This window comes from Lonchura striata, chromosome 33 (genome assembly GCF_050655825.1).
Source record: "Lonchura striata isolate lonStrDom1 chromosome 33, ASM5065582v1, whole genome shotgun sequence".
Taxonomy (NCBI): domain Eukaryota; kingdom Metazoa; phylum Chordata; class Aves; order Passeriformes; family Estrildidae; genus Lonchura; species Lonchura striata.
Genome location: NC_140735.1, coordinates 998,451 through 1,026,272, shown reverse-complemented (window position 1 = coordinate 1,026,272; position 27,822 = coordinate 998,451). Strand labels below are relative to the sequence as shown.

The window sequence follows — 27,822 nt, the reverse complement described above, 5'->3', positions numbered from 1 at the left end:
AAATACTTAAAAAAAAAAAAAATCCTGAAATATTCTCCCAGAAATCCAGAAATTTAGACATTTTCCCCAAAGAAATCCAGAAATGATCCTCCAAAAAATCCTGGAACATTCCCAAAAAACTAGGAACTTCCTCCAAAAAATCCAGAAATACTCCCCCCAAAAAATCCAAACCCAAACCCGTTCCCCATCCAGACACATTCCAAAAAAACCCATAGAAACATTCCCAAAAATCCAGAAATTTCCCCTCAAAAAAATCCAGAAATCCCTCCCCAAAAAAACTAGAAACTCCCCCCCAAAAAATTCAGAAATTCCCTCCTAAAAAAATCCAGAAATTCGCCAGAACTTTCCCATAAAAAAAACAAGACATTTCCTCTATAAGAAGTCCAGTATTTCCTCCATCTCAAAGCCTGGTATTTTCCCCCCAAAATCCAGAAATTTTCCCCTAAAATCCCAGACATTCCGCCCCAAAATCCCAATATTGTCCCAAAAAAAATCCAGCTCCAAGCCCCCCTCAGCCTCTCAACCCCCAAGCCCCAAAACCCCGCAGTGCCCCAAAGCCCGGCCGGAATGCCCGGAATGCCGGGATTGCCCCAGATCTCCCTGGCTGAGGAGCACGGGGAGCATCAGCTCCTGGGGCTGCTCAGGGAGCTGGGGCAGGAGCAGGATGTGCTTCGGGGCTTTACCACAGCTGGGGGAAACGGGAGACAAACCCCAAAATCTGCCCCAAAGCTGCCCCAGCCAAGCCCAAAATCTGCCCAAAGTCACTCTGGATAGACACCAAAAAATCTGCCACAAATCCAGAGAAAACCCCCCCCCCCAAAAAAAAAACCCAAAACAAGCAAACAAACAAACAAAACCCAAAGAAACAACAACAACAACAACAAAAAGCACAAAAATCTCCCCAAAATTTAAAAAAACACCACAAAGCTCTCACCAAAATCCAATAAAAATAAAAAAAAACCACCAAAAATTTGCCCAAAATCCCCAAAAAAATCTCCGTATAAAATCCCCCCAAAAACTCACCAAAATCCAATAAAAATTTCCTCAAATTCCTCACAGAAAATCCCACCAAAAAATACCATCAAATTCCCACAAAAAATTCCACCCATAGAATCCTTAAAATCCCACAAAATCCACCCAAAATCCCAGGGAAATCCCCACAAAAATTCCATCCAAAAGTCCACAAATTCAGCCCAAAGCCCACAGAAATCCCTCAAAATCCCCATAAAAATCGCGCCCAAAATCCCCCTAAATGCCACAGAAAAATCCCTCAATGCCACCCACTAAATCCCCATGAAAATCCCACAGAATCCATGAGAAAAACCTGCACAAAAATCCCCCCAAAATCCCCAAATCACACAAAATCCACAAAAAAAATCCCTCCAAATTACTCAAAATATTCCACAAGAATTTCTCCAGAAAGCCCCGCAATCCCACAAAATCCACCCCAAATCCACTCAAAAAATCCGCACCAAAATCCCACCAAAACCCTCTCAAATTCTCCAAAAATTGCCCCCAATTCCCTTCACATCCCACCCAAAGTCCGAGGAAATCCACCCAAAAAATCCCCACGAAAACTTCCCTCAAAATCCCAGCCAAACCTCCCAGAAGCAGCCCAAGAATCCCGCAGAGATCGCTGCGAGTGCCCGAATCGCCCGGAACAATCCCCGAGCCATCCCCGCCCGGCCCCGCGCTCCGGCCCCGCTCTCTGTGGGGCCGGGGCCTCTCCCCCCTTGGCTCTGCGCTGGTCCCGTTCGCGCTCCGCTCCCGCTCCCGCCCCACCAGCGCTCCCTGCCCTGGGCCGCGCTGGCCGAGCCCGGCGGGGCGCGCTGGATCCGCTGGGACGGCGCATCCCGGCCCCGGCCCCGGCCCCGCGGGGCTCCCGGGGCAGCTCCGGCCGGGATCCGGCACTGCCGCGGGGCTTTGGGCTTTCCCGGCGCTGCCCGGCGGCTCCCGGGGATCTGCGGCTTCCCCGGGATCCGGGGAGCTTCCAGAGGGGACCTGGGCTGGTTCCGGGGGGATTTGGGATCACTCCGGGGGGAGCTGGGGACGGCTCGGGGGGTTTGGGGTTGTTACCGAGGATTTTGGGGGAATCTGGGAGAGGTTCCAGAGGGGATTTGGGGCTTTCTGAGGGGTTCAGGGGAATTCAGAGGGGATCTGGGGAGGATTTGGGGCTGAGGGGTTTTTGGCAGGAATTCTGAGGGAATCCAAGAAGGATTTTGGGGTTTTCCAAGGGATTTTCAGGTGTTCTGAGGGATTTGGGGAGGTTCCAGACAGGATTTGGGGCAGTTCCAAGAGCAATCAGGGGCGTTTGTGAGGGATTTTGGCAAGTCCTAGAAGGAATTTGGGGAATTTCAGCAGGATTTTGGGGGAATTTAGAGGAATTTGGGAGGTTCCAACAGGGATTTGGGGTCATTTCCAGGGGATTGGGGGTGGATTTCTGGCTGGATTTCCCGTTCTTCCCCGGATTTCAGGCTTTTCCCCAGAATTTCCTGTTTTTCCAAGAATCTGTAGACTGGTGCCTGGATTTGGGTCTCATTGTGGGGTAGAAGGGGAAGGTTTGGAAGATTCAGGATGAATTCTGAGGGTTCCTGGCTGGATTTGGGTATTTATTGAAGGATTTTGGGTGGGTTTCAGATTGACTCTGGCACTTTTTTCCCAGAATTTCAGGATTGCTCCCAAAAGCTTGGTATTTTCCCCATGCTCTCACCATGGGTTTGTCCCAGAAGGGAAAGCTTTGGGGGGTTCTAGCACGCATTTTATGGATATTTGAGGCTGGATTTGGGCATTTTCCCAATGATTTGGGGGCTTTTTCCAGAATTTCAGGATTTCTCTCAAAATTCCAGGATTTCTCCTCCAACTTCTCCCTCACTATGGGCTTGTCATAGAAGGGGAACCATTGGAGTGTTCCTGGTTGAATTTTTGGGATATTTGAGGCTGCATTTTGGAGTTTTTGTTCCCCATGAAATCAGGATTTTTTCCCAGAATTTCAGGATTTTTTTTCCCAAAATTTGGGGATTTTTCTGCAGCATTTCTGTCTCACCATGGGCTTGTCATAGAAGGGGAAGCTTTGGGGTGTTCAGGGTGAATTTGAAGGGATTCCAAGTTGGACTTTGGGGATATCTGAGGCCAGAGTTTGGCGGTTTTTCCCCAGCATTCCAGTTCTTTCCCCAGTGTCAGAACTCCCCCAGTCTCTGTCTCACCACGGGGTTGCCGCAGGAGGGGAAGCCCTGCAGGGAGCGCAGGGCGTTGGTGGCGCTGCTCATCTCCCTGAAGGTGAGGAAGGCCTGGCCCCGCAGGCCGAGACTGCGCCGCACCAAAATGTCCAAAATCTGCCCAAACCGCGAGGAAACGGCGCAGAGGGACTTCTCCAGCTCTGGGACACCCAGGGGACAGCCTGAGCCCCTGGGGACACCCAGGGACACTCTCAGAGCCCCCAGGACCCCCCAGCCCCCCGTCCTCCTTGATCTCCTGGCTCAGCTGCTGATGGAGATGCTGGGCTGGGGCCGGGGGTCCTGCACCGCCAGGGCCGGGACCCCTCTGTGGGGACAGGGGGGCTTCAGGGGGCGTCTGGGGCTGCGACCCCTTCACCCCCTGGCACCCCTTTAGGTGCCCCCAGAGCCCCAAATCCACCCAGACCCACCTAAACCCCCCAGGTACCCTCAGACCCGCCCCACTTTACCCCAAAATTGACCCCAGAACCACCTAAGACCCCCCAAATCCCATCAGGCTGCCACAAATCCCCCTCAGACCCCTCAATTCCCCCACAAACCCTATAAAATCCCCTCAGATTCCCCCAAATTCCCCCACACCACCCTCAGAACCCCCAGATTCCCTCAGAATTCCCAGTTCCTCTCACAACACCCCCAAAATCACCTCGGACCCTCCCAATTCTCCTCAGATCCCCCTAAACCCACCTGAGAATGCTCCAGACCCTCTCAAACTCCACCCAAAGCTCCCTAAACCCCCTCAGACCCACCAAAGCCCCCTCAGACCCCCGCATTGCCCCCAAACCCACCGCACACCCCCTATTTCCCGTCAAACTCCCCAAAATCCCCAATTTCTCCCCAGACTCGCCCCAAACCCCCCCAGCTCTCCCGGCCCCGCCTCAGCTCCTCCTCAGCCCCGCTCCCCTCACAGTTTCCCGCCTCCGCCGTGCTCAGGGCTCCCCAGCCAATAGCGGCGCGCCCCGTGCCGAAACAACCAATCAGCGCGCGGCTCCCCTCAGCAGCGCCCGCCTCCCCGCGCCGCGGCAGCCAATCAGAGGGAGCCGGGAGCGGGCTCGGGCGGGCCCTGCGGGCGGCGCTGCCAGAGCGGGGGAGGTGCTGGGAGAGGCCGGAGCTGCGGGAGCGGCTGGGGCGGCGCTGCTGGGGAGGGGGGTCCGCACAGTGGCTGGGGCTGGGGGCTAGGGGAGCTGGGGAGGGGCTGGGGGCATCGGGGCCTTTGGGGAGGGATCCGGGGGAGTTTTGGAAGGAGCTGGGGGTGCTTGAAGGATTCCTGGGCTGGGTTTTGGGAGGGGTCTGGGGGTCCTGTGTGGGGTTTTGGGAGGAGGATCCTGAAGGATCCTGGAGGTGTCAGGAAGGGTCTGGGGAGGGGTCTTGGGGCCTTGTGGGGGGACCTTGGGGGTGGGGATGGGTCCTGAGAGGGGTCTAGAGGGGGGTCTTGGGAGGGCCTGGGGGTATTGGAGGTTTTGGGGACGGGTCCTGGGGGGATCTGGGGAAGGGCCGGGTTGGGTTTGTGGAGGGGTCTGGAGGGTCCTGTAAGGGTCCTGGGTGGGCTCTTGGGAAGGGTCTGGGGGTGGTCTCAGGGACATCCTGGGCTGGGCCCGATTGGGGTCTGGGGGCTCTCAGGGTGGATTTTTGGCCCCTTTGGCTGATTTTAGGCCGGATCTGGTGGGGTTTAGGGTGGATTTCAGATCCCTTTGGATGGTTTTAGGCCCATGTGAGTGAATCTTAATCCTGTGTGGGTGATTTTAGGTCCCTATTTTTGGTGATTTTGGGCCCTTCTGAGTAGTTTTTTTGCTTCTTTGGGCAATTTTAGGTTGAACCAAGCCTTTTTAGGGTGATTTTTGGTCTTCTTGTGTTGGTTTCAGGCACATTTGGGTGATTTTAGGTACCTTTGGGTGATTTTAGGCCAAACCAGATAGTTTCAGGGTGGATTTTAGGCGTATTTGAGAGATTAAAGGGTGATTTTATGACATTTCTTTTGGGTTTTAAAACATTTGGTGTATTTGAGACCCCTTTGGTTACTTTTAACCCCATTTGGCTGATTTTTGGCCAAACCATGTGGATTTAGAGTGGATTTTGATGCTCTTGGTTGATTTTAGGACCATGGCAAGGACAGAGACTCAGACCCTGCAGACCCTGAGTGCAGTTCTGGCCTGGTTGAGGTGGATTCTCACCAGGTGATTGTTTGCAGGTGTGTTTGCTGTGCCATGCTGTGCTGCTCCTGGCAGGTCCTGGCAATGAGCGGCGTGCTCTGTACACTTACACCTACTGCACAATCCCCGCTCATCACAACAGGGTTAATGAGGGTCTGATTTCCCCACCTCTCGGCCAGATGCCGCTCGCTTTAACTTTGGTGATCCCCCACGGAAGATCCCTCATCTGCCTCACCACCACCGCCGCCAAGGATGGAGATTGAGGCCCCCTCCCATGGTCTGAGACTGAGACCCTTAAAATTCTTACACAGGGCGCTGGCCTGACCGAAGTGGGATGTCTGCCAAGTGTTCCCTCAGGTGTGATCACTGGACCAAGACTGGTTTTTCATGGCAACCAGACCTGAAACAATGGGTCCTGCTCGCTGCTGAGACTGGTTTGTCCAGTTCGGAACTGCACTGTCTGTGCTTGTTCTCAGCTTATTCTCCACTGTCCTGTACCTGCTCCCTCAACTTTAAAAGACCCCTGAGTTAACCAAAGATTTTGGGATTTTCCCTGACGTGACAAGACGGATCTGTTGGCTGGATCACAAGGATTTCGTCTCTCTGTTGGTAGCTATTTCCCCTGGCCCTCTTTCTCTGTCTCTCTATCATTTATCTCCTAACCCTGCTATTGCATCTGCTGAGGGCATCAATAAAAGGTGCATTGGCTTTGACTGATACTGAAAGTCCCGCTGCAGTGTGTCCTTTGCACTCCGAGATGGGTAAAATGAAACATCAGGACCCCTGCTTCTATCAGTGTTTCGTGGCAGCCCAGCACCCTAAATGGGGAGAGCCAAGAGGGAGGAGCTTTTGGGATTGCTGGGACTCCCAGCAGCCTGGGGAGGGCAGGCAGCGAGGAGAAGGGGGACCCCCAATCCAAGTGTGACCCCAGCAGCTGGGACAGGGGGGAACCCTGAACACCAAAGGGGAGCAAGCAGGGATGGGAAACTCCTGGGAGGCTTTTTCAGGGCTGAATCTTGGTGTTTGGGAGGTTTTTATGGAGCCCAGGTGGCCAGGGACTTCTAGAGATGGATTTGGGCAGAGGGACCTTCAAAATCAATGTGCTCATCCCTTGTTTTCCCCAAAGCAGGATTTCCCATTCCCAGCCACAGGGAAGCTGCAAGGAAGAGGAAGAGCCTCTCCTTGTCCTTTCTCCCGCAGAGCAGGAGCTGAGGATGGAGAGCATGGAGGACAAATCCCCATGGCAGAACCTGGTGGAAGAGGCCGTTTTGAGCAGCTCCACAGCGCAGGAACCCGACAGGGAGAAAACGTCCCAGAGATCCCGCATGAGGACGGGCTGCAAATGTAGATTTTGGGGATTTAAGGGGGAAAGACGCACCCTGGGCCAGGGAGGTGCCCAGAGATCGAACCAGAACTCCAAGCTGGGGTTCCCTGAGCAGCTCCATGATGGGGAGAAGCCCCACAAGTGCTTGGAGTGTGGGAAGAACTTCAGGATGAGGTCCGAGCAGATCAAGCACCAGAGGATCCGCACTGGGGAGAGGCCCTACGAGTGTGGGGAGTATGGGAAGGGCTTCAGCCACAGCTCCAACCTGATCAGGCACCAGAGGATGCACACTGGGGAACGGCCCTACAAGTGTTCCAAGTGTGGGAAGGGGTTTACGAGGAGATCCCATCTCCTCGTGCACTATCCGAGTCACACAGAAGAGAGACCCTTCTGCTGCCCTGACTATGGGAAGGGATTCAGGAACAACTCACACCTTGTCAGGCACCAGAGGACTCACACGGGAGAGGCCCTATGAGTGTGGGGGGTGTGGGAAGAGCTTCATCCAGAGGTCCAACCTGATCGTTCACCAGAGGATCCACACTGGGGAGAGGCCCTATGAGTGTCCCCAGTGTGGGAAAAGATTCTCACAGAGCTCTCACCTGATACACCAACAGAGGCACCGGTAAGGGTAGCCCTGCAAGTGCCCCAAGTGTAAGAAGAGCTAAACTCCACCCCCCACTGGAGGACCCATATCGGGCACAGCCCTGGTGACCCACATTCCCTGTGATCCATGTTGGGAACACACCTGGCTGCTTCTCCTTTTGTGTCGACCTGCATTTTTTTCTGTTCTCAATCTCTCTGTGCTCCAAAAGGCAAGAGGGATCGATCTTTCATCTGAAAATCACTCACGTCCCACTGAAAACAACTGAATTTTAACCCACAGAGGCACAATCCCACTTCGAATTGTTTGTTCCCACCTCAAAAAAAGAACTTAATCCCTCACCAAATTCACTCAATTCCACAGCTGCCAGGGTGAGATGGGTTTGGGAGGAGATTGGGAGAAGTGGGATCCCAGTTTGGAACAGTGAGATGGGGATTGTGTGGGGCTGGGTGGCTGGGATGTATTTGATAGCAAATAAAACTTTCAGACTTATTTGGGGTGCTTTTCCAAGAATGACGGACTGGAGAGGCAGCTTGGGCTTGAAGGAATGGGCTTGGCATGCAGACAGGGCTTCTTGGACCTTGGCGATGGTGTCTTGGGCTTCTGTCCCTTTAACTGCTTTATCTAAGTTTTTTCTGATGCACAGACCAGGATATCATCCATATAATGGTAAATGATTACATCTGGAAATAGGTTCCGAACAGAGGACAGGATCTGAGCAACATACCACTGGCATATAGTAGGTGAGACTTTTAGTCCCTGGGGAAGATACAACCAATGGTATCTTTTGAGTGGAGCCTCTCTGTTAAGAGAGGAAACGGAGAAAGCACTACTGTAGGATAGACCACACTCGATGGTAGGCTTACTTGGTCCCACAACTTGTGCCCACATTGCTGTAGGGCTGAGAGGAAGCCGTTCCCTGTGATTCTTTGGGAGTAGAAAGGTTTGTGCGATCAGAATTCCTCGTGAAAGGAAAAATGGTGAGTCCGTGCAGCACAGCTGGAACGAGATTTCTTGTCCTGGGTGCACTGTTTGTACTTCTGGAACAACAAAGATTTCCTCTGGGCCATGGAGAGTGTCCCCTATAACTAAAATGTCAAAAGAACCACCTTTTGGCCCATGCTTGCCTGTGGGAACATGATAAACATTCTTATTATTAAAGTCAATGGACAAAGCAGTTACCAACTGGTGCCATGTTCCCATCTGTATCGCTCCATGGGTTGGATCCTCTCCATGTGTCCTGGGATCTCCTGGGATGCTGCGTGGCTGGATCTGGGTGGCTTTTGATTTGTTGTCTTTGCGCAGGGCCTGGCCATACTCTGCTGGGAGTTTCTCGAATGCTGCTGGTAGCGCTGCTGGTTCTGGGGTCTCTCATAGGTGTTACGGGGATTTTGGGTAAGTGATCTGTCTTGACAGTCCTTTATAAAATGTCCAAATTCCCCACAGTGATAGCAGCAGGCCTGGTCTTTGGAAGTTACTGCTGCCACTGCAGCAGAAACTCCTTCTGCAATGCCCTTAGCAACAGCTTGGGCCACTGTGTTTTCAGTGGACAAATGACATGTACAACTTTCCACCATTTGCTCTCTGGTGGGTTCTGTATCCAAGGGTAGGGCCTCAGAATTGTTCTACATTGTTCATTTGCATTTGATAAGGCAAGTTTGCACAACAGTTCTTTTCTTGCCTCTGTGCTCTCTATCTGTTTTTCCAGAGCATCTTTTATTCTGTCTACAAACTTGATAAAGCTTTCATGTACTCCTTGTTTAATATTAGAGAAGTGTTGGGCAGGAATAGAATCACCTGGGGTAAGGAGCAAGGAGGTTTTGGTGCAATAGCCAAGTCTTGTAGTGCTCCTGAGGTAAGGTGTTAGCTTGGTCAGAGGGTTTCTGTAAATCCCCTTCTCCAGCCAGCTGTTTGACTATAAAATCTGGCCTATTTGCATCTTGACATAAGTGGCCGATAAAGTTTTAAATTGTCTTTTCCAATGCCTTTCCCATAGCATATATTCTGCCGGGGAAAGAAGGCAGTGGGCAATGTTTTTAGCATTGTGAGGTACCAAAACATGTGCTGAAAAGAGAGCTTACAGGAAATCTCTAAAAATATGTGAACTTCTCCCATGTTCTTTGGCTATATTTCATAGTTGTACCAGTTCTTTATTTGTGTTAGGTTCCCACATGTTCCAGTGGTCCCCCCTCTCTTCCCCTTTATATAAATTGCTGGGAAGGCAGAAATTCTCTGAGCTAGTTCCCAATCCCCTGCCCGAGTCACTTCCATTTTGATTAGAGCCCATGGATCAATGTCCTCTGTGTCAGAATCGGACTCACTGTGCTCAGAAGAGGAGTGAGAGTGAGCAGGAGGTGCACTACGCTTTTTTGGGCGTGTTGGAGCGGGAGCTTGCAGGGGTGTGGGGGCTGGACAGAGTGCGAGGGGGCAGCTGGCTGGGCTTGGCTAGAGGGAGGCAGCAGTGGAGCGGCGATGGCAGCGCCGCTGTGGCACAGCCTGCGAAGGGCTGAGGTGCGTGGGGAAGCGGGGTGCCCCCGTGGGGGTCTCGGAGGTGCCGTTCGGGGGGCGCTGAGGGTGGGTGGGTGGGTGCAGCGCTTGGGGATGAGGGCACGGGAGGAGCGGGGCAGAGGAGGCGGTGGGGCTGGGGAAGCTGCTGCCATCCCGGCGGGGCTGCGGCGGGCAGGCAGGCAGGGATGGGAGCGGGCTGGGGAGAGCCGCAGCAGGGCCGGGAGGCACGGCTGCAGGGCTGGGGCAGTCACGGTGGCTGCGCGGAGGTTTTGGAGTGAGGCAGGGCGTTCCCGATGGAAACCGACGCAGTTACAGGCGAGCACTGAGCGGGGCACGGGGCGCGCAGCGCGGGGCACGGGGCGCGCAGCGCGCCGCGTGTTGCGGGACCGGGGAGCGGAATCCGCGCCTGCCGCGGCCGAGGGGGAGCCGGGGGATGGGTGGGCTCCACGGACCCCGCGGGTGGGTGGGGTGGGACAATTTCCGTGTTCCCTGTCCCGGGGACTGAGAGAGGAATGTTATCTGGCAAATTAGCATTTGAAGGGACAGTGTCTGTTGAGAAAGAGAAGGGTGGAATTTCCTCAGCAGGGGGAAGCTGCAGAGAAGTTGTCTTTTCCACTGTTTAGTAATTGAGTGAAATAGAGGTAGAAACTCAGTTAAAGAAGAGTTTTCATTAGTTTGGAAAGTGTATATTCTTGGCCCTACTGTGTCCCAAAAAGAATCTAAGCCGGTAGTGTGTGTTAATATCTGGAAACTGGAAATAATATATTCTATAAATTTTTTTAAGTTGGTTTTTGAAACATTTCCTCTAGAGAAAGAAAAGCTGTTAGCAGATAGGATTTCTAGGATTTGTAAATATAAGTCTCTCTCATCCTGGGATCGTTTCAATCTGCTAAATTTTCATCCCATTGCAGTATCATTCCCTTAGCCCCTCCAGCAGGAAAAAAAAAAGAAAAAAAAAAGAAAAAAAGGAAAAAAAAGCAAAAATGGACCCAAGATAAAAGCACGCCAAAAGGCTGTTTAAAACTCACACTTCTTCAGCCAAATGTGGCTCAAAAGGACTGCTGGGTGGGTGGTCTGCCGTCCAACTCCTGAGGACTTCGTCCCAGATGGCGATGTGCAGGTTCATCGGACTTCTATAACGGAGGAGTTACCTTCAAGTGGTCATAGCTGGCCGAAGCAGTGACAATTCAAGAGGAATGCTGCTCTCAGGGGTGCCAGGATGCCAGTACTGAGTTAGGGTGGCCACGTAATGCAGCCTGGGCTCCCAGGGGTCCGTCCAACCCCAGCTGCCGCTGCCATGGGTGTCTGGGTAGCACTGGGCTGATAGGCACAGTCTGTCCAGGTCCCTCAGGCAGGCTCCCAGCCACAGGCAACTCAGCGAGCACCTCTGGAGTGCTTTCAGCTCTGTGAGTTCAGCTCTTAGTGATTTCACTGTGTGCTTGCAAGTGCCTCTGGCAGACACACAGGGATAGAGAGAAAGAAAGGCTGTATGCGGTTCCACAGCAGTGTCCTTTAATTTCAACTCCTCTGAAGGGATGCAGTGACAGTTCTTCTGCCAAACTGGACAGAAATTGGGATTTATATAAGGTACTGGGGTGTTGGAGATTGTCCAATAGCCAGGGTTGAGAGAATACGACTGATAGCTTTACAGAGAGATAACAAGGGTACAAATGCAGAAGAGGGGCTTCTTTGGTCCAATCACCATGACTTAGGCATTTCTTATCTTAGGTGAGTGACCGCCAGGGAGGCCTTACAGGGCCTCTGACTGCTACAGTGGCAGAACTTCATGGAACCAAGGGGCCATGGTGACACTGTGCTGCCTCATGGAATCAAGGAGACCATTGTCAGCTTGGGGGCCCCAAGGAACCAAGGGTCCATGGTGACCTTGTGCAGCCGCAGTGTCACAGAGGAGCTGTTGTGACACAGCGAGGGCACACGGAGCCGAGGGGCCATTGTGACACATCAGGGCTCTGTGGAACCACGAAGCCATTGTGACATTGAAAGGCCTCATGGAAGCACGGGGCCATTGTGACACTGTAGAAGCACGGGGAACATTGTGACCCTCCAGGACCTCATGGAACTGAGGAGACCATTGTGACACTGTGGGGTCCCATGAAACCAAGGGAACATGGAACAGGTCTGGCTGGCTGGGCCTCCTGGAGAACACTTGACAGGTCCGGCTGACTTTGGCATATCGAGGGCTGCTTCTCATCTGCCCCTGAAGCCCTAGGGCTCTGGGCTTTCCTTCCTATGGGAGAGAACTCTCCTTCTCCTGCAGGGCCCTATGGCCAAAATTTGGATTCCTCCTCCAAAACCCTGTACATCCAAGGATTGTTTCCAGATGAAATCTGCCAGGAGAGACAGGTCTGGCTGCCCTTGGCCTCTTGTGAGCTGCCTCACATCTGCATTTGAAACACTGGGTCTTGGTGCTTTCCTTCTTATTAACAAAATTGCCCTTCTTCTCAAGGTGTCTGTGGTCAAAATTAAGATTCCTCCTCCCAAATTCTGTGTATCCAAGAATTCCTCCATGACAAAAGCTGCCAGGAAGAACAGGTCTGTTTGGCTGAGCCTCACAGGAGCCACCTCTTTCTTCTTCTGCCTTTGAATCACTTGGGCTCTGTGCTTTCCTTCCTGTGGAAAAGAACCGTCCTTCTTGTCTATGCAGAAATGGCCAAAATTGCGGTTCCACCTCCCAGAGTCCCTATATCCAAGGGTTGCTTTCAGACAAAAGCTACCAGGACAAAAGGGTCTGGCTGGCCTAGACCTCTGGTGGGAGCCTTTCATCTGCTCTTGAAACACTGCTGTTCTGTGCTTTCCTACCTTTGGAAAAAACCCCATCATTCTACTCTGGATGTCCATTTCTGAAATTGGGATTCCACTTCTAAAGTCCCCTATATCCAAGGGTTGCTCCCAGACAAAATCTGCCAGTACCATCAAGTCTGGCTGGCTGTCATGGTTTGACACTGGCACAATGCCAGTGCCCCCATGAAAATGTGATCCCTCCCTTGAATGCTGTGAAGTGGAATCTAGAATAGAGCAAAGCAGGCCCAAGCTTAATAACAGGAAAAAAAACTTTATTAAACTACTACTACTAAAGAAAAGAGAAAACTAAAGAAGGGAAAAAAAAAAAAACACACAAAGATCAAATGAAAACCTTGCAAAACATTCCTCCCCCCACCACCCAACTCCAACAAACCACAGTGAGACACAATCTGGACCCCAATCAGGTTTCCACCCTCCAAACAACCGATACTCAGTCCATCGAGGGAACAGAGTCTCTCCTGTGCCACAGACCCCCTCCAAGAAACACAGCTCCACATCCTGTGTTTCCATGTCACACATGGCACCGCCCGGAGAAAAAGTTTGCCATGGTGACCCTTCTCCTTTCCATGCACAGTGCTCTCACCACTAAATGCATGGATGGACAGACTGCTTTTAGGATTTTTCCTTTCAAGGATGCTCTGCCAAGAGGGGAGAAAACAACAGTTCAGTTTTTTTATTGTTTGGGACCACAGTCCCCCCCATTTTCCCCTGGGGCTGAGGGCTCAAAAACAGAGATCTTCTTCTCTTCTCTTTCCTTTCCAGGGCAGGGGGGTGCCACCACAAACCCCCTAACCTTTTCTCGGTTCACTCCAATTTTGTCTTTTTCCCAGCTGAAGCAGGTCTCTTGACTCACTGGCATCCTCCCAAAACACAGTCCCTCTTGAAGGAGAAGATTGGTTCAGGTTGTGGCTAACACAGAAAAGTCCAGCCAAAAGCCACTCCTTGTCCTCCTCCCCTCTAGAATTCCTCCTTCCAACATCCCAGGGTCCAAGGTGTCCCTCTTCCTCTCTTTCAAACCAAGGAGGGGAAAGGAAAATTCACAAAGCTTTCATTTCTCAAGAAAGGGTTAAAAGTCCGAACTCCCAGGGATGGCTCGATGCCCGGACATCCAGCAACTCCCACACAACTGGGCACCTTGCCGCTCCCCCCGCTCCTCCTTCCTCACCGTGGAATTGCTGACAGGACAGGACCGCCGCTGTCTCTTTCTCTCTCCCCCTCGGGAGAGAAACCGGGGGGGGGGGAATGGAGACATCCCAGATTTCTTCCACCCTTCCATCTGCAGGGGCCAGCCCGGTTCCAGTCCTTCCACCACCTTTGGGGCTTACCTTTCAGGCCATGGGGCTTCCCCTCCCCCACCCAGCTTGTGGCTGGGCAGGGGAGGTTTGCACTGCACGCTGACCAGAACCAAAAAGAGCGAGTTCCCCTGGGAATTCTGCTTTCAACCCCTCTGTGTTCTCAGAGGCGTGTCTACTTTCAATTGGTCAATATCTAAATTGACCTCTTCCTTCCGGAAAAAATTCTCTTTCCTTGTCAAACCACGACACTGGCCTTGGCCTCTGGTGGCTGCCCCTGCCACACTGGGGCTCGGTCCTTTCCTTCCCGTGGAGATCACTGTGACACTGTGGGCACCTCATGGATCCAAGGGGATCATTGTGGCACCACTGGAGCCCATGGAACCAAGGGGCCATGGTGACACCACGGGGCTTCATGGAGCCAGAGACCATTATGACTCTGTGGGGCCTGATGGAACCATGGGACCATTGGGACCCTTCAGGGCCTCGTGTCACCAAGGGGGCATTTTGACACCTCAGGGCCTCCTGGAAGCAAGGGACCATTGGGACAATGTAGGGCCCCATGGAACCAAGCCCTGTCTAGCTTGGCCTCCCAGGGGCCACCTGACAGGTCTGTCTGATGTTGGAATGCCAAGGGCTGCCTCTCATCAGCTCTGGGAGTACTGGGGCTTTCCTTGCTATGGAAAAGAACTGTCCCTCATTTCAGATGCCCATTGCCAAAACTTACACTCTCCCTAAAAAATTTCCTATATGCAAGGATATCTTGCAGAAAAAAACCTGACAGCTGTGGCTGCCCTTGTCCTCTGGTGGCCACCTCTCATCCACCCAGGGAAACACAAGGGCTCTGTTCCTTCCTTCCTGTAGAAAAGAAAGTGGCCTTCATGTCTAGGCACAATGGCCCAAATTAGAATTCGGCCTCCCAAATTCCGTATATCCAAGGATTGCTCCCAGACAAAAGCAGACAGGACAGACTGTGGGAAGATTATGCTCCTGGACGGTGGGGGTGTAGGGAGGCAGAGATCTCTGAAGCTTGCTCTTGGGGGGAGAGGTTTATTGGAGAATTCAGGAATGCCCAAGCCTCGTGCTCTCAGGTGTAGCACGTGGGTGGGCTTAGGAGGACGGGGGAGGGGAGAGAGAAACGGAGGGTTTAGGAGAGGGGAAGCCCCAGAGGGGGAGGAAGTCCAAGAGAGGAGGAGGGAGGAAAGCCAAGAGAGGGAGGAAATCCAAGAGGCCGCATGGCCGCTCGGAGCCCCCTTTTCAGGGGCTCCTAGGTGGGCTGGGACAAGGCATGGGCCAATGGGGTTACAGACTCCGATGCTTCAGGGGCAGGTACAGGGGTGTGGGATGAGCCACAATCTTTTGCGGGGTGGGATGGAACAGTCCATTTCACTCCATGATTCATCCAAGGGTAGAAGTGACATTCGGCTAGCTAAGATAACAATCATATCTATCTATCCTCTGCAACAACAGACAGGTCAGGCTGGCTCTGTCCTCTGGTGATTTTGTTAGACTATAAGCTGAATGTTTTCATTTGAAAACACCTTGGAGAGGGCCCAGAGATCTTCCAAGGAGGCCTTTGGAGGCCTCGGGCACATGACCACTACATATGGAAAAAGGAGCTCTGTGCTCTGTGCTGCTGTGGTGGTTTTGCATCACAGAAGTGAAGTCCTGAGAGAAGCTGCTAGCAGTTTCCTCTGTGTCTGACAAAAACCAATCAGTAATTAGCTTTGAGAGCGACAATCTGCTAAAGCACTAAGGAAGCTGCAGACGCCTCTGTGCAGACACAAGTTAGAGATGAGAAAGCCTGGCTGGGTCTCTCTCCCTTCTGGCCCCACAGAGGTGCCGAGGCCGGCCCAGCCCCTTCTCGGCCGTGGGGCCGGGCGGCTCCTGCCGTGGGGCCGGGCCCCTTCCCAGGGAGCCGCCAGGCGCCATCGGCTGCCGGGCACGGCAGGGGAGGCCGCGGGGCCGAGGCCGGGCCGTGGCTGCGGGTGCTGACATCTGGCCCTGCCGAGCCCTGCCCCGCCGCCAGCCCGAGCCCGGCCAGGATCCGCCAGGCCCCAGGAGCAGCCCCGGGCCGGGCCAGCTCGGCCAAGGCTCTGCCGCCCTTGGGCTTCGCCCGCAGCCAGCGGGCAGGGCAGGAGAAGCCATCGGCCCCGGCCGTGCTGCTGCTGGGCTCTGGCCTGGCTGCTGAGATCCTGGCCCTGCCCCAGCGCGGCCCAGCCTGACACAGCCCCAGCGCAGCCGCTGCAGAAACCTCCATGGGAAAACAGCTCCGGCCGCAAGCACCAAGCCCGGCCGGGCTCACGGAACCATCTGCAGCCCCGGGAGATATTGACTCTGCCAGTGCTGCCATCCTCCCTCCCGTGAGAGAAAAGGACACAGGGCAGGCACACAGAGGAGCAGCATGAACACACTGAGGGCAGGGAAGGGGAAGTTGAGTCCCAGATGGGAGGGATGAGGAGATGCCTTGATCTTGGAGCTGGAATCCTCTGGAAAAGCTGTGGAGAAGGATGTCATTGATACATTAGACTCTCTTTTTGCCTATAATGCATTGAAAAGTATGGGGAGATGACTTGTTTCAGCAAAGGCCTCCATGCTAAATTAAGCAAATGTTGACATAGCTGTGATCCCATGAGAAGTTTGAACAGAGAAAAGGAGAAGACCCTGTGCCCTCATGGAGACCTCTGTTCTCAGAAATAAAGATGATTTCAGAAAGAGCTGAAGAGACCTGTTGCTCTTAAACAGCTCATCTCAAAACTAATACCCCATAACTTGGCCTGGCCCATAAGCACATCTGTGGGAAAAGGTGGGAAAAGATGGGAGGAAGTTCACGATTGCAGATTTCTCCAGGCAGCTGCAATTCATGGAAATGAAAAGCCATGAGAAAACTGTGTTCTTGTAGAGAAGTCTTCATAACATTAACAAGAAGAAATTCTCTCTAAGTGAAGTGAAGAAAGACTATTTTAGAGGTGGTAAACTGACTGAAAATTTTAGGTTTTGTCTCTTTACATTGTCAGGTTGTATGGAGAGAGGAAGTGTTCTGAAAGTTTTTTTCTATTTCTTATTACTCTTTCTTTAGTTATTGTCAATACAATTTTATTTATACCCTTTTAAAATTTTGAGCCTACTTTACCTTTCTCCTAATCCTATCTCACAGCAGGAAATGAGTAAGTATATTCTAGTGAGTGCACTGGTAATTAGCCAACACTGAATCCACCACACTAATTGAAGCATTGGCTGAGAAATCTCAAAATGGTGAACCAAAACCCCTACAAAAACTTCCTGATAAACTGCACGAGAGCAGAGAGAAATTGAGGCAGAGCCATGGTTTGTCAGGACTTGCTTGATCCTAATGAGCCCCATGGTGCATTTGGAGCTGAGCCCTGGAACCTCAGGGCCTGAGAGGAGATTGCACAAACCTTTCCCAGAGTCAAAGTCAGAGGAAAACCCCAAAGTGGTTGGAGTCTAAAGCCTTAATGGGACCCACAAAGGTGCATCTATACCACAGGCTCTTCATGGAGTCCTTGGAGGAGAGAACTGGAGGCCAGGATGGCACAAAAACCTCTCAGAGACTGAAAATGGCACAAAGAACTCTCAATGTGGAAAGGAAAACTCAAAGTACCTTGCAAAAGTTAAGAATCTCAAAGTATTCATGAGCCCCACTGAGTGTAAGTACAAAGCTCTCAAGGGACTCATTAAAGCAGATAATTGGGGCCATGATTGCAAAAACCTCTCACAGAGTCTGTAGCAAAAGGGCAACACCAAGTACCTTAAAAGAACTGAAGTACCTTGAAGCATTAATGGGCCCCACTGAGTGTTGTTACTGACAAAGCCTCTCCAGGGACTAATTACAGCAGAATATTGGAGGCCATGATTTCAGAAATCTTGCAGAAACTGCAAGGCCAAAGCAAAAGCCAAAGTCCTTTGAAAAACCTGCAGTCCCTGGGAGCATGAAGGAGCCCCCAGGGCCATTCCTGACCAAGGCTCCCCAGGGACTCCTTCCAGCAGATCCTTGAGGCCACTGGGATGTGGGCCAGGGGGGGATGCTGACGGCAGGACCAGGGGGTGACAGTGCCCAGCCTGGCTGGGGCTGTGCCAGGAGGCCCCAGGGCCTCAGGACAAGGTGTCTCCTGACAGCCCTTGGTGGCACAGACTCTGCTGTGCCCCAGGGCACCAAGACTTGGCTTCTCTTTGTCCCCACCTGGCATCAGTGCCTCCAGTTCTCTGCTCTGTCTGGGGCCTGGGGACACTTTCTCAGTTGTGTCCCTCATTGGGACCCATTAAAAATCATAGAAACTTTGGAGTTGGATTCTGACTTGGAGTTCTGGAAAGATTTCTGCAGCTCCCTCTCAGGGCCTGATGTTCAGGGCCTGAGCACAAAGCCCCAGAGGGTCATTAAAGTCCTTGTGCTGTGTCTGTGCTGCTGACCTGGGCCAGGCTCCTGCCACAGAGGGTGATCCTGGTAAGCAAGCAGAGCTTCAAAAGCACATTTCTCTTGCTGAGCAGCTCTTCTCCCAGCCTAGCAGGGCTGGGGCACTGCCTGCAGCCAGCCCGGGCAAAGCACAGAGGCACAGAGAGCTTCAATCAGTCAGGGCTGGGAAGGGGCTGAGAAGAGCCTGGGGCAGAATCACTGCCAGCCCTTGGCACAGGAACCTCTGGCTGTAGGACAATGCAGCTGCAGCTCCTGGAGCCATTTCCTAAAGCTGGAACATCCCAATGCCCACAGACCCTGTGAGTGCATTCTCTGCTCATATCCTGTGCAGAGCAGCCAGGGGTGCCCAGGGCTGTCCTGCAGAGCAGGGTCCTGCAGCCCAGGGCGCTGTGCTGGGCCAGGGACTCTGCTGCCTGCCACGGACAGCTCTCAGCCAGCCCTGGAGCTGCTCCCAGCGCTGGCCAGGAGCTGTGGGGGGAAGGAACCACCCTGAGCAGGGCAGGTGCTGCTGCTGAGAGGGGCTGGCTGGGGCAGGGCTGCTCCCAGCTCCAGACCAGCCTGGGTACAGCTCCGGAGGACACTTCCCAAAGAAGGTAAGCCTGGGATTGCTGTAAAGATCAGAGTTTTCCTGAGAGTGTTTTCAATTTCCGGCTTGGAGAAGGATGGGAAAGTTGGGGTGATGACAGAAAGTATTTTGCTTTGTATACATTTTTCATATATCCGTAGGTCTGTAAATTGGTGTGATAAAGTTATAAATCTATAATCCTTACATAACTCTATTAAACTCTTAATTAGCTCTATTAAACTACCAATTTGTACTTATGTAACTGTTATCCTTAGCTGTCTCTAGTATGTTTTCTACCTATCTCTTGGATTTTACTAGAATAAGTTGACTGTCTAAATATATTCCTCAAATACTGTATAGTCTTATTATGAGGAAGAAGGCCTACAAGAAGAGCATTTTAGGTTTTGACCAGAATGTGAGCAGTCACAACAAAAAGTGAAGGCAAAGAAGCCTTTAGACCTACTCCAATGGATTGAGCCAGGGTTATGTAACTGGGGCAACTGAATCTCCTATTGAATGTTCCTGTTAGATATCCTAATTAATTAACCTCAATGAATTGTTGAAATCAGGGGCTGGATGTGCCCCTGGGCTACCTGGAATCTTCCAATAAAGGTCTGGTTTTTACTGGTCTAACACTGTTGCAAGGATTCTTTTTATCTCTTTTGATTATAGACACCAGAGGGATAAGAGAAGCAGAACAGGAATCGTAATCCCAGAACCACAGAACATTCTCAGTTGAAAGGATCATCAAAGGAATGTTTGAACATGTACAGAGACTCCAGAACTGTGACTTTGGGTGGTCAGTGTCTCTGCCGGGAGCCTCCCAAAGGGCCTTCAGCCACTCCTCAGCCCTGGGCAGCAGCAGCATCACCTCTGCAGGGCCCAGCAGGGCTCTCCTGAGCTGCCCTTGCCCAGCTGCACACAGAGCCTGCCCCAGCCAGGGCCCTGCACACAGGCAGGTTTCTGTAGGGCCGGGCCGAGGCCACACAGGGTGGGATGGGCTCTGTGAGCACTGGCAGGGACAAGGCACCTCTCAGGAGGGGATGTCCAGGCCCAGGGAGATGCTCAGGGAAGCAGAGGGGGCTGAACAGAGCAGTGCTGGGGGAACAAGCCCATGCGGCCCCTCACCTGCCCTCAGCCACAGGGAATCCTTTGCCTCTCACATCTCTCAGTGTAAAAATCTGAGTGCAGCAGGAATGCTGGGGATTTCTGACCTCAGAGAGCCATGAATGATGTGTGGGTAGGAAAACAATTCCTTAAACCAGCTCCTGCCATTCGTTAGACCTGGGAGTGCAGATGCTAGCAAGCTTTTCTGCAGTAAGAGAAACTTCCATGAAAAATCCTGAATATCCAGCCTTGTCCCTCTGCCACATGGCCACAAACCAAGGGCAGGGGGGCAGGGATGGCTCCTCGAGGGCCCCCATGCACAGGCCTGGCTGCTCCTGGCACACTCAGCCAGCACAACCGGAGATCAGGGAGGGACCTGGGTGAAGGTTTTCCCAGAGCAGGAACGAGGGTGGGTGAGTCCCAGCAGGACAAGCTGCAGGGAATGGCCCAGGTTTGGCTCCAAGCAGCCTCTCCTGACTTGTCCCTGTCCTTTCTCCATGAACAGGTGCCCATGTGCAGCCAGAGCAAATGTCCAACAGCAGCTCCATCAGCCTCTTCCTCCTGCTGGCACTGGCAGACACGCGGCAGCTGCAGCTCCTGCACTTCTGCCTCTTCCTGGGCATCTCCCTGGCTGCCCTCCTGGGCAACGGCCTCATCATCAGCGCCGTAGCCTGCAGCCACCACCTGCACATGCCCATGTTCTTCTTCCTGCTCAACCTGGCCCTCAGCGACCTGGGCTCCATCTGCACCACTGTCCCCAAAGCCATGCACAATTCCCTCTGGGACACCACCACAATCTCCTACATAGGATGTGCCGCTCAGCTCTTTTTCCTTCTGATCTTCATCTCAGCAGAGTATTTCCTCCTGACCATCATGTGCTACGACCGCTACGTGTCCATCTGCAAACCCTTGCACTACGGGACCCTCCTGGGCAGCAGAGCTTGTGCCCACATGGCAGCAGCTGCCTGGGCCAGTGCCTTTCTCAATGCTCTGCTGCACACAGCCAATACATTTTCCCTGCCCCTGTGCCAGGGCAATGACCTGGACCAGTTCTTCTGTGAGGTTCCCCAGATCCTCAAGCTCTCCTGCTCCAAATCCTACCTCAGAGAACATTGGGTTCCTGTGGTTATTGTCAGTTTATCGTTGTGTTGTTTTCTGTTCATTGTTTTCTCCTATGTGCAGATCTTCAGGGCCGTGCTGAGGATCCCCTCAGAGCAGGGACGGCACAAAGCTTTTTCCACCTGCCTCCCTCAGCTGGCCGTGGTCTCTCTGTTCCTCAGCACTGCCACATTTGCCTACCTGAAGCCCCCCTCCATCTTCTCCCCATCCCTGGATCTGGCCCTGTCAGTTCTGTACTCGGTGGTGCCTCCAGCCCTGAACCCCCTCATCTACAGCCTGAGGAACCAGGAGCTCAAGGCTGCACTGTGGAGACTGATGACTGGATGCTTCCAGGGACATTAAACTCCTGGCCAATTTTTGCAAATCACTTGTAATAAAAGTCATCTTTGATACTTCTTGTTCTTTTCCATTTGGAGGTTCTTTTTCTTTGTTTTACATTTTAATGTTTTCCACAAAGAAATGTCATTGTTTGGGCCATTTCTCATTTTGTTCACCTCCACCTTCCCTGTGGCCACAGACTGTGTCAATTAGGGGCTGTGCTCTTGGCGGTTTTAAAGGAGCTAAATTATGTCCAATCAGAGTTTTCTGCAGAGATGCCCCTTTTGTTGCCTCCTCTGGAGCTGCAGCAGCAATGTCTCTGTGCAGAGCAGGGGGCAGTTCTGTGCTGGCACAGCCGCTCTGGTCCTGCTGGCCACATCATTCCTGATCCAGGCCAGGAGCCATTGGCCTTCTTGGCCACCTGGGCACACAGCTGGCTCATGTCCAGCCTGCTGTCCATCAGTCCCTGCAGGTCCCTTTCTGCCTGGCTGCTGTCCAGCCACTCTGTCCCCAGCCTGTAGCACTGCAAGTGTTGTTGTGGCCAAAGTGCAGGACCTGGCACTTGGACTTGTTAAACCTCACCTTGTTGGGTTTGGGCCCTGGATCCAGCCTGTCCAGGGCCCTGTGCAGAGCCGTCCTGCCCTCCAGCAGATCCACACTCACATCCAGCTTGGTGTCATCTGCAAAATTGTCCTTGGTTCCATGGGGCCCCAAAATGTGACAATGGACTCCTTGGTTCCATGGGGCGCCACAGTGTCACAATGTTCTCTTTGGTGCCGCAGTTTCACAGTGGCCCCTTGGTTCCATGGGGCCCCAGGGTGTCACAAAGGCCCCATGGTCACATGAGGTCCCACACTGTCACAGTGCTCTCTGTGCTTCCACAAGTCCCCTCAGTGTCACAATGGACTCCTTGTTTCCACGAGGCCACACAGTGTCACAACAGCGCTCCAGATTCCTTGAGGCCCCAGAGTGTCACAGTGGCCCCTTGGTTACACAAGGTCCTGCATTGTCACAATGTCCCCTTGGTTCCATGAGGCCCTGCAGTGTCAGAAGGGCCCCTTGGTTCCACTGGGCCCTGGACTCTCCCAATGCTCTCCTTGGTTTGGCAGTGTCACAGGGGTGAAACCCCTTGGTCACACGAGGCCCTGCAGTGTCACAATGGCCTCTGTGGTTCCACCAGGACCCAGTGTCACAGGGACTCCCTGGTTCCATTTGGCCCCAGAGCACTCAATGGAGCCCTGGTTCTATGGGGCTGCACAGTGTCACCATGGTCCTCTTAGTTCCACGAGGCCCTGCAGTGTCACAATGACCCCAGAGTGTCCCAATCATCATACAATGACAGAATCAAATAGGCTGGAAAAGACCTTTGAGATCATCAAGTCCAACCAATGCCCTAATACCGCCTTGTCACCCAGACCATGCCACTGAGTGCCACTGGAGAGGGACAGTGACTCTGCCACGTCCCCCCTGGCCTGCCCATTCTAATGCCCACTCACCCTTTCTGTGAAGAACTTCTTCCTCTTGTCCAGCCTAAACCTCCCCTGCTGCAGCTGAAGGCTGTCTTCTTGTCCTGCCCTCCAGCAGATCCACACTAACACCCAGCTTGGTGTCATCTCCAAATTTGGGGATGTTGGGCTCGATCCCCTCACCCAGATCACCAGTGAAGATGTTAAACAGGACTGGGCCCAACACAGATCCCTGGGGGACAGCAGCAGGGACTGGACACCAGCTGGGTGCAGCACCATCCCCACCCCTCTCTGGGCCCAGCCTCCAGCCAGCTCTTCCATCTCCCAGCCAGGAGGGAACCTGCCCAAGCCGTGGGCTGCTGCTTTTCCAGGGAATGCTGTCAGAAACAGTGTCCAAGGCTTTGCTGAAATCCAGATGAACACATCCACAGCCTTTCCCACATCCACAGGTGGGTCACCTGGTTATAAAAGGAGATCAGGTTGTTCAGGCAGGACCTGCCCCTCTTAAATCCACACTGGCTGGCTCTGACCCCTCGGCCATCCTGTGGGTGCCCTGTGGTGGCACTCAAGGTGATCTGTTCCCGGGCACCGAAGTCAGGCTGACAGGCCTGGAGTTCCCCAGATCCTCCTTCCAGCCCTTCTTGGGGATGGGCTCACACTGGCCCCTCCAGTGCTCTGGGACCTCCCTGGTGAGCCAGGACTGATGCTAAATGATGGGGAGCAGCTTGGGGAGCTCATCCACCAGCTCCCTCATTCTACTAGGATGGATTCCATCCCATCCCATCCACCTGTGAGCATCTGAGTGGCTCAGCAGGTCAGCAGCTGCTTCCTCCTGGATTACAGGGGCCTTTCCTTCTCTCTGTGCCCATCTGCTAGCTCAGGAGAAAACTTGTCCTGAGGACAACCTGTCCTAATATTGAAAGTTGAGACAAACATGATGTTAAGTAGGTCAGCCTTTTCCTTATTTTACTCTATTCTTTACTGCATCCAATGAAGAATAGAAATTCTCCTTCCCCATCCTTTTGCTATAAATTTTTTATAAAAACATTTTTTAGTATTTTATAGAAGCTGCTAGGTTAAGTTCTAATTGAGCTTTCACCTCTCAACCTGTCTTTTTGAATGACCTAATATCATCCTTAAACACTTTCTGAGTTACTGGTCCTTTTTTCCCTTGAGTTCCCACAAAAGCTCCGTGGGCAGTCAGGACAGTCATTTCTGTCACCAGTTCATCTTTTGCCACACTGGGACAGCTGCTGCTTCCCCCTTAAGATTACTTTACTGAAATGTGTCCATCCTCCCTGAATCCCTTTGTTTTTAAGGGCTGTTTCCCTTTAAAAAAATCAGTACGTGATTCAGAGCTCCTGAAATCAGCATCCTAAGTTCGGCCAAAGTCTGCTGTTCCTAATTCCAGTGTGGAAGTTTTGTTGCTGCCCCTCCTTCTGAAAACTTGATTATTTCATGGTCCCTGTGCCCCAGGCAGCCTCTGATCCCCACATCTGCCACCAGCCCTTCTCTGTTTGTGAACAGCGGGAGACAGAGCTTTCCTTGGGAGTGGAGTGTTACCAAAAATTCGGTAAAACAGAAACCTCCTTAACACCAGTGCAGCATTAAGAAGCAGCATTCTTTATTCAGCTGGATGCATGGGGGATAGCTCCTCCCAAAGCCAAGCATGCTGAGTACAGGAAAGTTTCTGTTCATTTTCTGTATTTTGCACACATATTCATTGATTGTCCTGGACTAAACACACATCTGATAATCATTTCCCCAAATCCATTAACATATTTCCGCTCCCCTTTACCCATGTGTTCTTCTGTCCTGGGAGTCTCTCTGGACCGGTCCCTGGTGGTCGTGGACCCCAATGTTCCCGTGGGCCTGGCTGAGCTGGCAGGACACTGAGGCTGGTAAACTTCCAGTTCCCCTTCTCCCACAATGGGCATTGTGTGGTTTCCATCGGCCTGGGGTTTTGGAGAACAAGCTCCAGGTGTCAGCTCACCTGGCGGAGACAATTTATCATCTGGTAACATGAGGTCACAGAGTGGGCTATGACATCACATGAGTGATCTATGACAGAATGGTCCATGACATCAGAGAGTGGTTTCTGTGAGGTCATCAAGGAGTTATGACATCATAGGCCATCTTTGTGACATCACAGATCAATATTTGACATCACAGGATGGGAATCTGAAATCACAGAGCGGACTGTGACATCACAGAGTTGGCTGTGACATCAGAGACCAGCTGTGTGACATAAGAGAATGGGCTGTAACATCACAAGGCAGAGGTCTGACATCCCAGAGGGGCTGTGTGACATCCCAGCAGGGCTCTGTGAGGTCACTGGGTTGGTCACTCTGCCCCAGCTCCCCCTCACAGTTTCTCCCAACAAGTCCAATGCTGTTCATGCCCAGTGGGGTCCCTGTCCCCTGGTATTCCCCTGGTCCCCCTGGAGCCACAGCCTTCACCCAAGGATGTTCCACAGTGTCTAGGTTCGACAAGACAGGAATCTGCGAAGGAGGGCTAAAGCCCCCTGTGCAATGGAGAAGGTAAACCCCCTCCCTCTGAATTACTAGGAGTTTTAAATCAAAAGACTCTCAGGCAAAGATATGGGAATGGGAATAACAATTCTTTACTAGGAGAAAACTAGACAACAATTTAAAAAGGCAAATGCAATCGGTACAAACAAAACCAGTGAAAAAGTCCAGAACCTGAAGATTCGGGGTGCCAGTAGCAGTCCTGCTGGGACAATTGATCCCCTTGCAGTGGTTGATGAATTGCAGCTGCAGCGGTGATCTTTTGAAGGGTATAGTTTTCCTCTGGAGATCTGGTGGCAGTGGGGCCGGTCTTCCTCTGCGCCGGGGTTGCCTCCGAGCTCCGCCGCCGTCGCCTCAGCGCGCTCCGGCTGCTTCTCTGTGAGTGCCGCCGAAGAGAGCTGCTTCTCTGGCAATCCCCCAAAGTAAAGAGCTGCTCTGTCCCCAAAAAGGTACCCCCTTATATCCAATAAAAGAGTGCTTGGCTTCCCCCTCTGGGTGGAACATCTCACAATAGGATGGTGTTATGTTACCAGCCCTGCATTGAATCAGTCAATGGCCCACTAACGAACCATTACCTCTTAGGAGCAAAACCGGTTCTTGGAAAAGATAACAAAACCTGTCCAACAGGTTTGCCTTCAACAGATGGCAAATAGAATACAAGCTTATCTTACAACCCAGGACACACAGGATCCACCCCAGAGCCTGACATGGGGACAAGGGGCCAGGGCTGTGTGACCCAGACATCAAGGATGTGGATTATCCAGGTCCCTGTGGCCTGGGTTGGGTTCCCCTGGGCAGGAAACAGGGAAGGGCCTCCAAGGTGGGGCTGGAGCCCCAGGACTGTGAGCAGAGGCTGAAGGAGCTGGGCTTGTCCAGCCTGGAGCAGGGAAGGCTGAGGGGCTCCTTATCCCAGCCTGGAAGTGCCAGTGAGGAGGGGATGGAGAACACAGAGCCAGGCTCTTCACCTGGGGGCCTGGTGAGAGACAGAAGCCAATGGGTGGAAGGGGAAAGAGGGGAGATCAGCCAGGCCAGGAGGAGATGAAATGAGTCAGGCTGGTTTCAGCATTTCCTCAACACCAAAAGCAGCCAGACCTCCCTTCTCCATCCACCACTGACAGCTTTGCACATCAGGAATTGTTTGAGCTGTTTTCCCCCCACTCCAGGATGAGCATCCTGATGCAAGAACTTAACTGTGTTTATATCTATCAGAGAACCACGTTTGTCTAAAATCAGTTTTAATATGGAAATCACTTGTGGATGGTGGACTCATCAGACACTGCTGGGATGTTGCACATAGCTCAGGGAAGAGCATGATTGTTATTAAATTGTGTCCTGTTCAACCATGGTCTGTTGGCCATAAAGAGAAACTTTCTGTGCCTCTGAGTCTCACCAGTTCCTGACCCCAAAGGACACAAACCTGATGAGTTGTGGTTCCCACTCCAGTGGTGGCACTTGCACCTCCCTCCACCCCCAGAGAAGAGCTCCCTTGTCCCAGAAAATCCCTGGCAATGCAGGGATAAAGGAAACAGGACAGGCTATGGGGATCAGGGGCAGGGCACAGCCAGGGATTTGGGGAGGTTGTGAGCCCAGGGCAGGACCCGGCCCTTGGCCTTGGTGAACCTCATCCCATTGTCCTGGGCCCATGGCTCCAGCCTGTCCAGATCCCTCTGCAGAGCTTCCTGCCCTCCAGCACAGCCACACTCCCACCCAGCCTGGGCTCACCTGGAACTGACTGAGGGTGCCCTCGATGGCCTCATCCAGATCAGCAATAAAGAGATTTCACTGACCTGGCCCCAGCCCTGAGCCCTGGGGACACCCCTGGATGTGACTTCATGCCTCAGCTGCTCTGAGTGCCAGGAGTTGGATGGGGGAATTGGTGGGGATGGGGTAGGGACAAAGTGTTAATGATTGTCAGCCATGAAGGGTGTTGATCTTCATATCTGTTCAGACTGCATGAGAAGGTGCTGGGGGGTCAATATCAATTGACATTGCTGATACCATTCTATGAACAGGAAAAGAGAACAGGACAAAACAATTATGTCTGCATTGTTTTCAATACAATATATTCACTTTGAATACACTTCTGAAATCTGTCTAATTAACCACAGACGTATTGAAAACTTAAATTATTCCCATGGGCTTTTGTTGTTTGGGTGTTTAGAAAAAATATTAATGAGCATTTTTCAATGAATTCCTGAATGAAGGGCTAAAGAAGGAAAAGGCCTTCATCAGCAACCTCCAAGTGGCTGAGGATGTATCCCCATCAGAGCAGCAATGAGCAGAAATGGGCACAGCTTTGTGGCTGCCCCAGCTCTGGAATGGGTCCTGGGCCTGGAGCAGGAGCAACTCTGGAGGGCCC

The 27,822-nt window shown here is 52.5% G+C and overlaps 1 protein-coding gene and 1 long non-coding RNA gene across 4 annotated transcripts; both read left to right on the top strand.

The window, feature by feature from the left end:
- The first annotated feature begins 4,386 nt into the window (after window positions 1-4,386).
- LOC146764430 (uncharacterized) lies at window positions 4,387-7,797 on the top strand. Of its 3 annotated transcripts, XR_014950732.1 has the most exons (3): window positions 4,393-5,418; window positions 5,560-5,737; window positions 6,581-7,797. It is a non-coding gene; the product is annotated as an uncharacterized LOC146764430 (long non-coding RNA). The 3 variants fall into 3 exon arrangements; XR_014950730.1 differs by lacking the exon at window positions 6,581-7,797 and having other exon boundaries at window positions 4,387-5,418; window positions 5,692-6,152; XR_014950731.1 differs by lacking the exon at window positions 6,581-7,797 and having other exon boundaries at window positions 4,387-5,418; window positions 5,560-6,152.
- A 12,059-nt stretch (window positions 7,798-19,856) lies between these two features.
- On the top strand, window positions 19,857-22,016 carry LOC144247150 (olfactory receptor 14J1-like). The gene has a single exon (XM_077786767.2). It carries the CDS (start codon window positions 20,561-20,563, stop codon window positions 21,491-21,493), a length of 933 nt encoding a protein of 310 aa, XP_077642893.1. The 5' UTR covers window positions 19,857-20,560; the 3' UTR covers window positions 21,494-22,016.
- Window positions 22,017-27,822: the final 5,806 nt, after the last annotated feature.

Coding starts and splice junctions, on each gene's coding strand:
- LOC144247150 (XM_077786767.2), top strand. CDS start 20,561: ATGTCCAACAGCAGCTCCATCAGCCTCTTCCTCCTGCTGGCACTGGCA.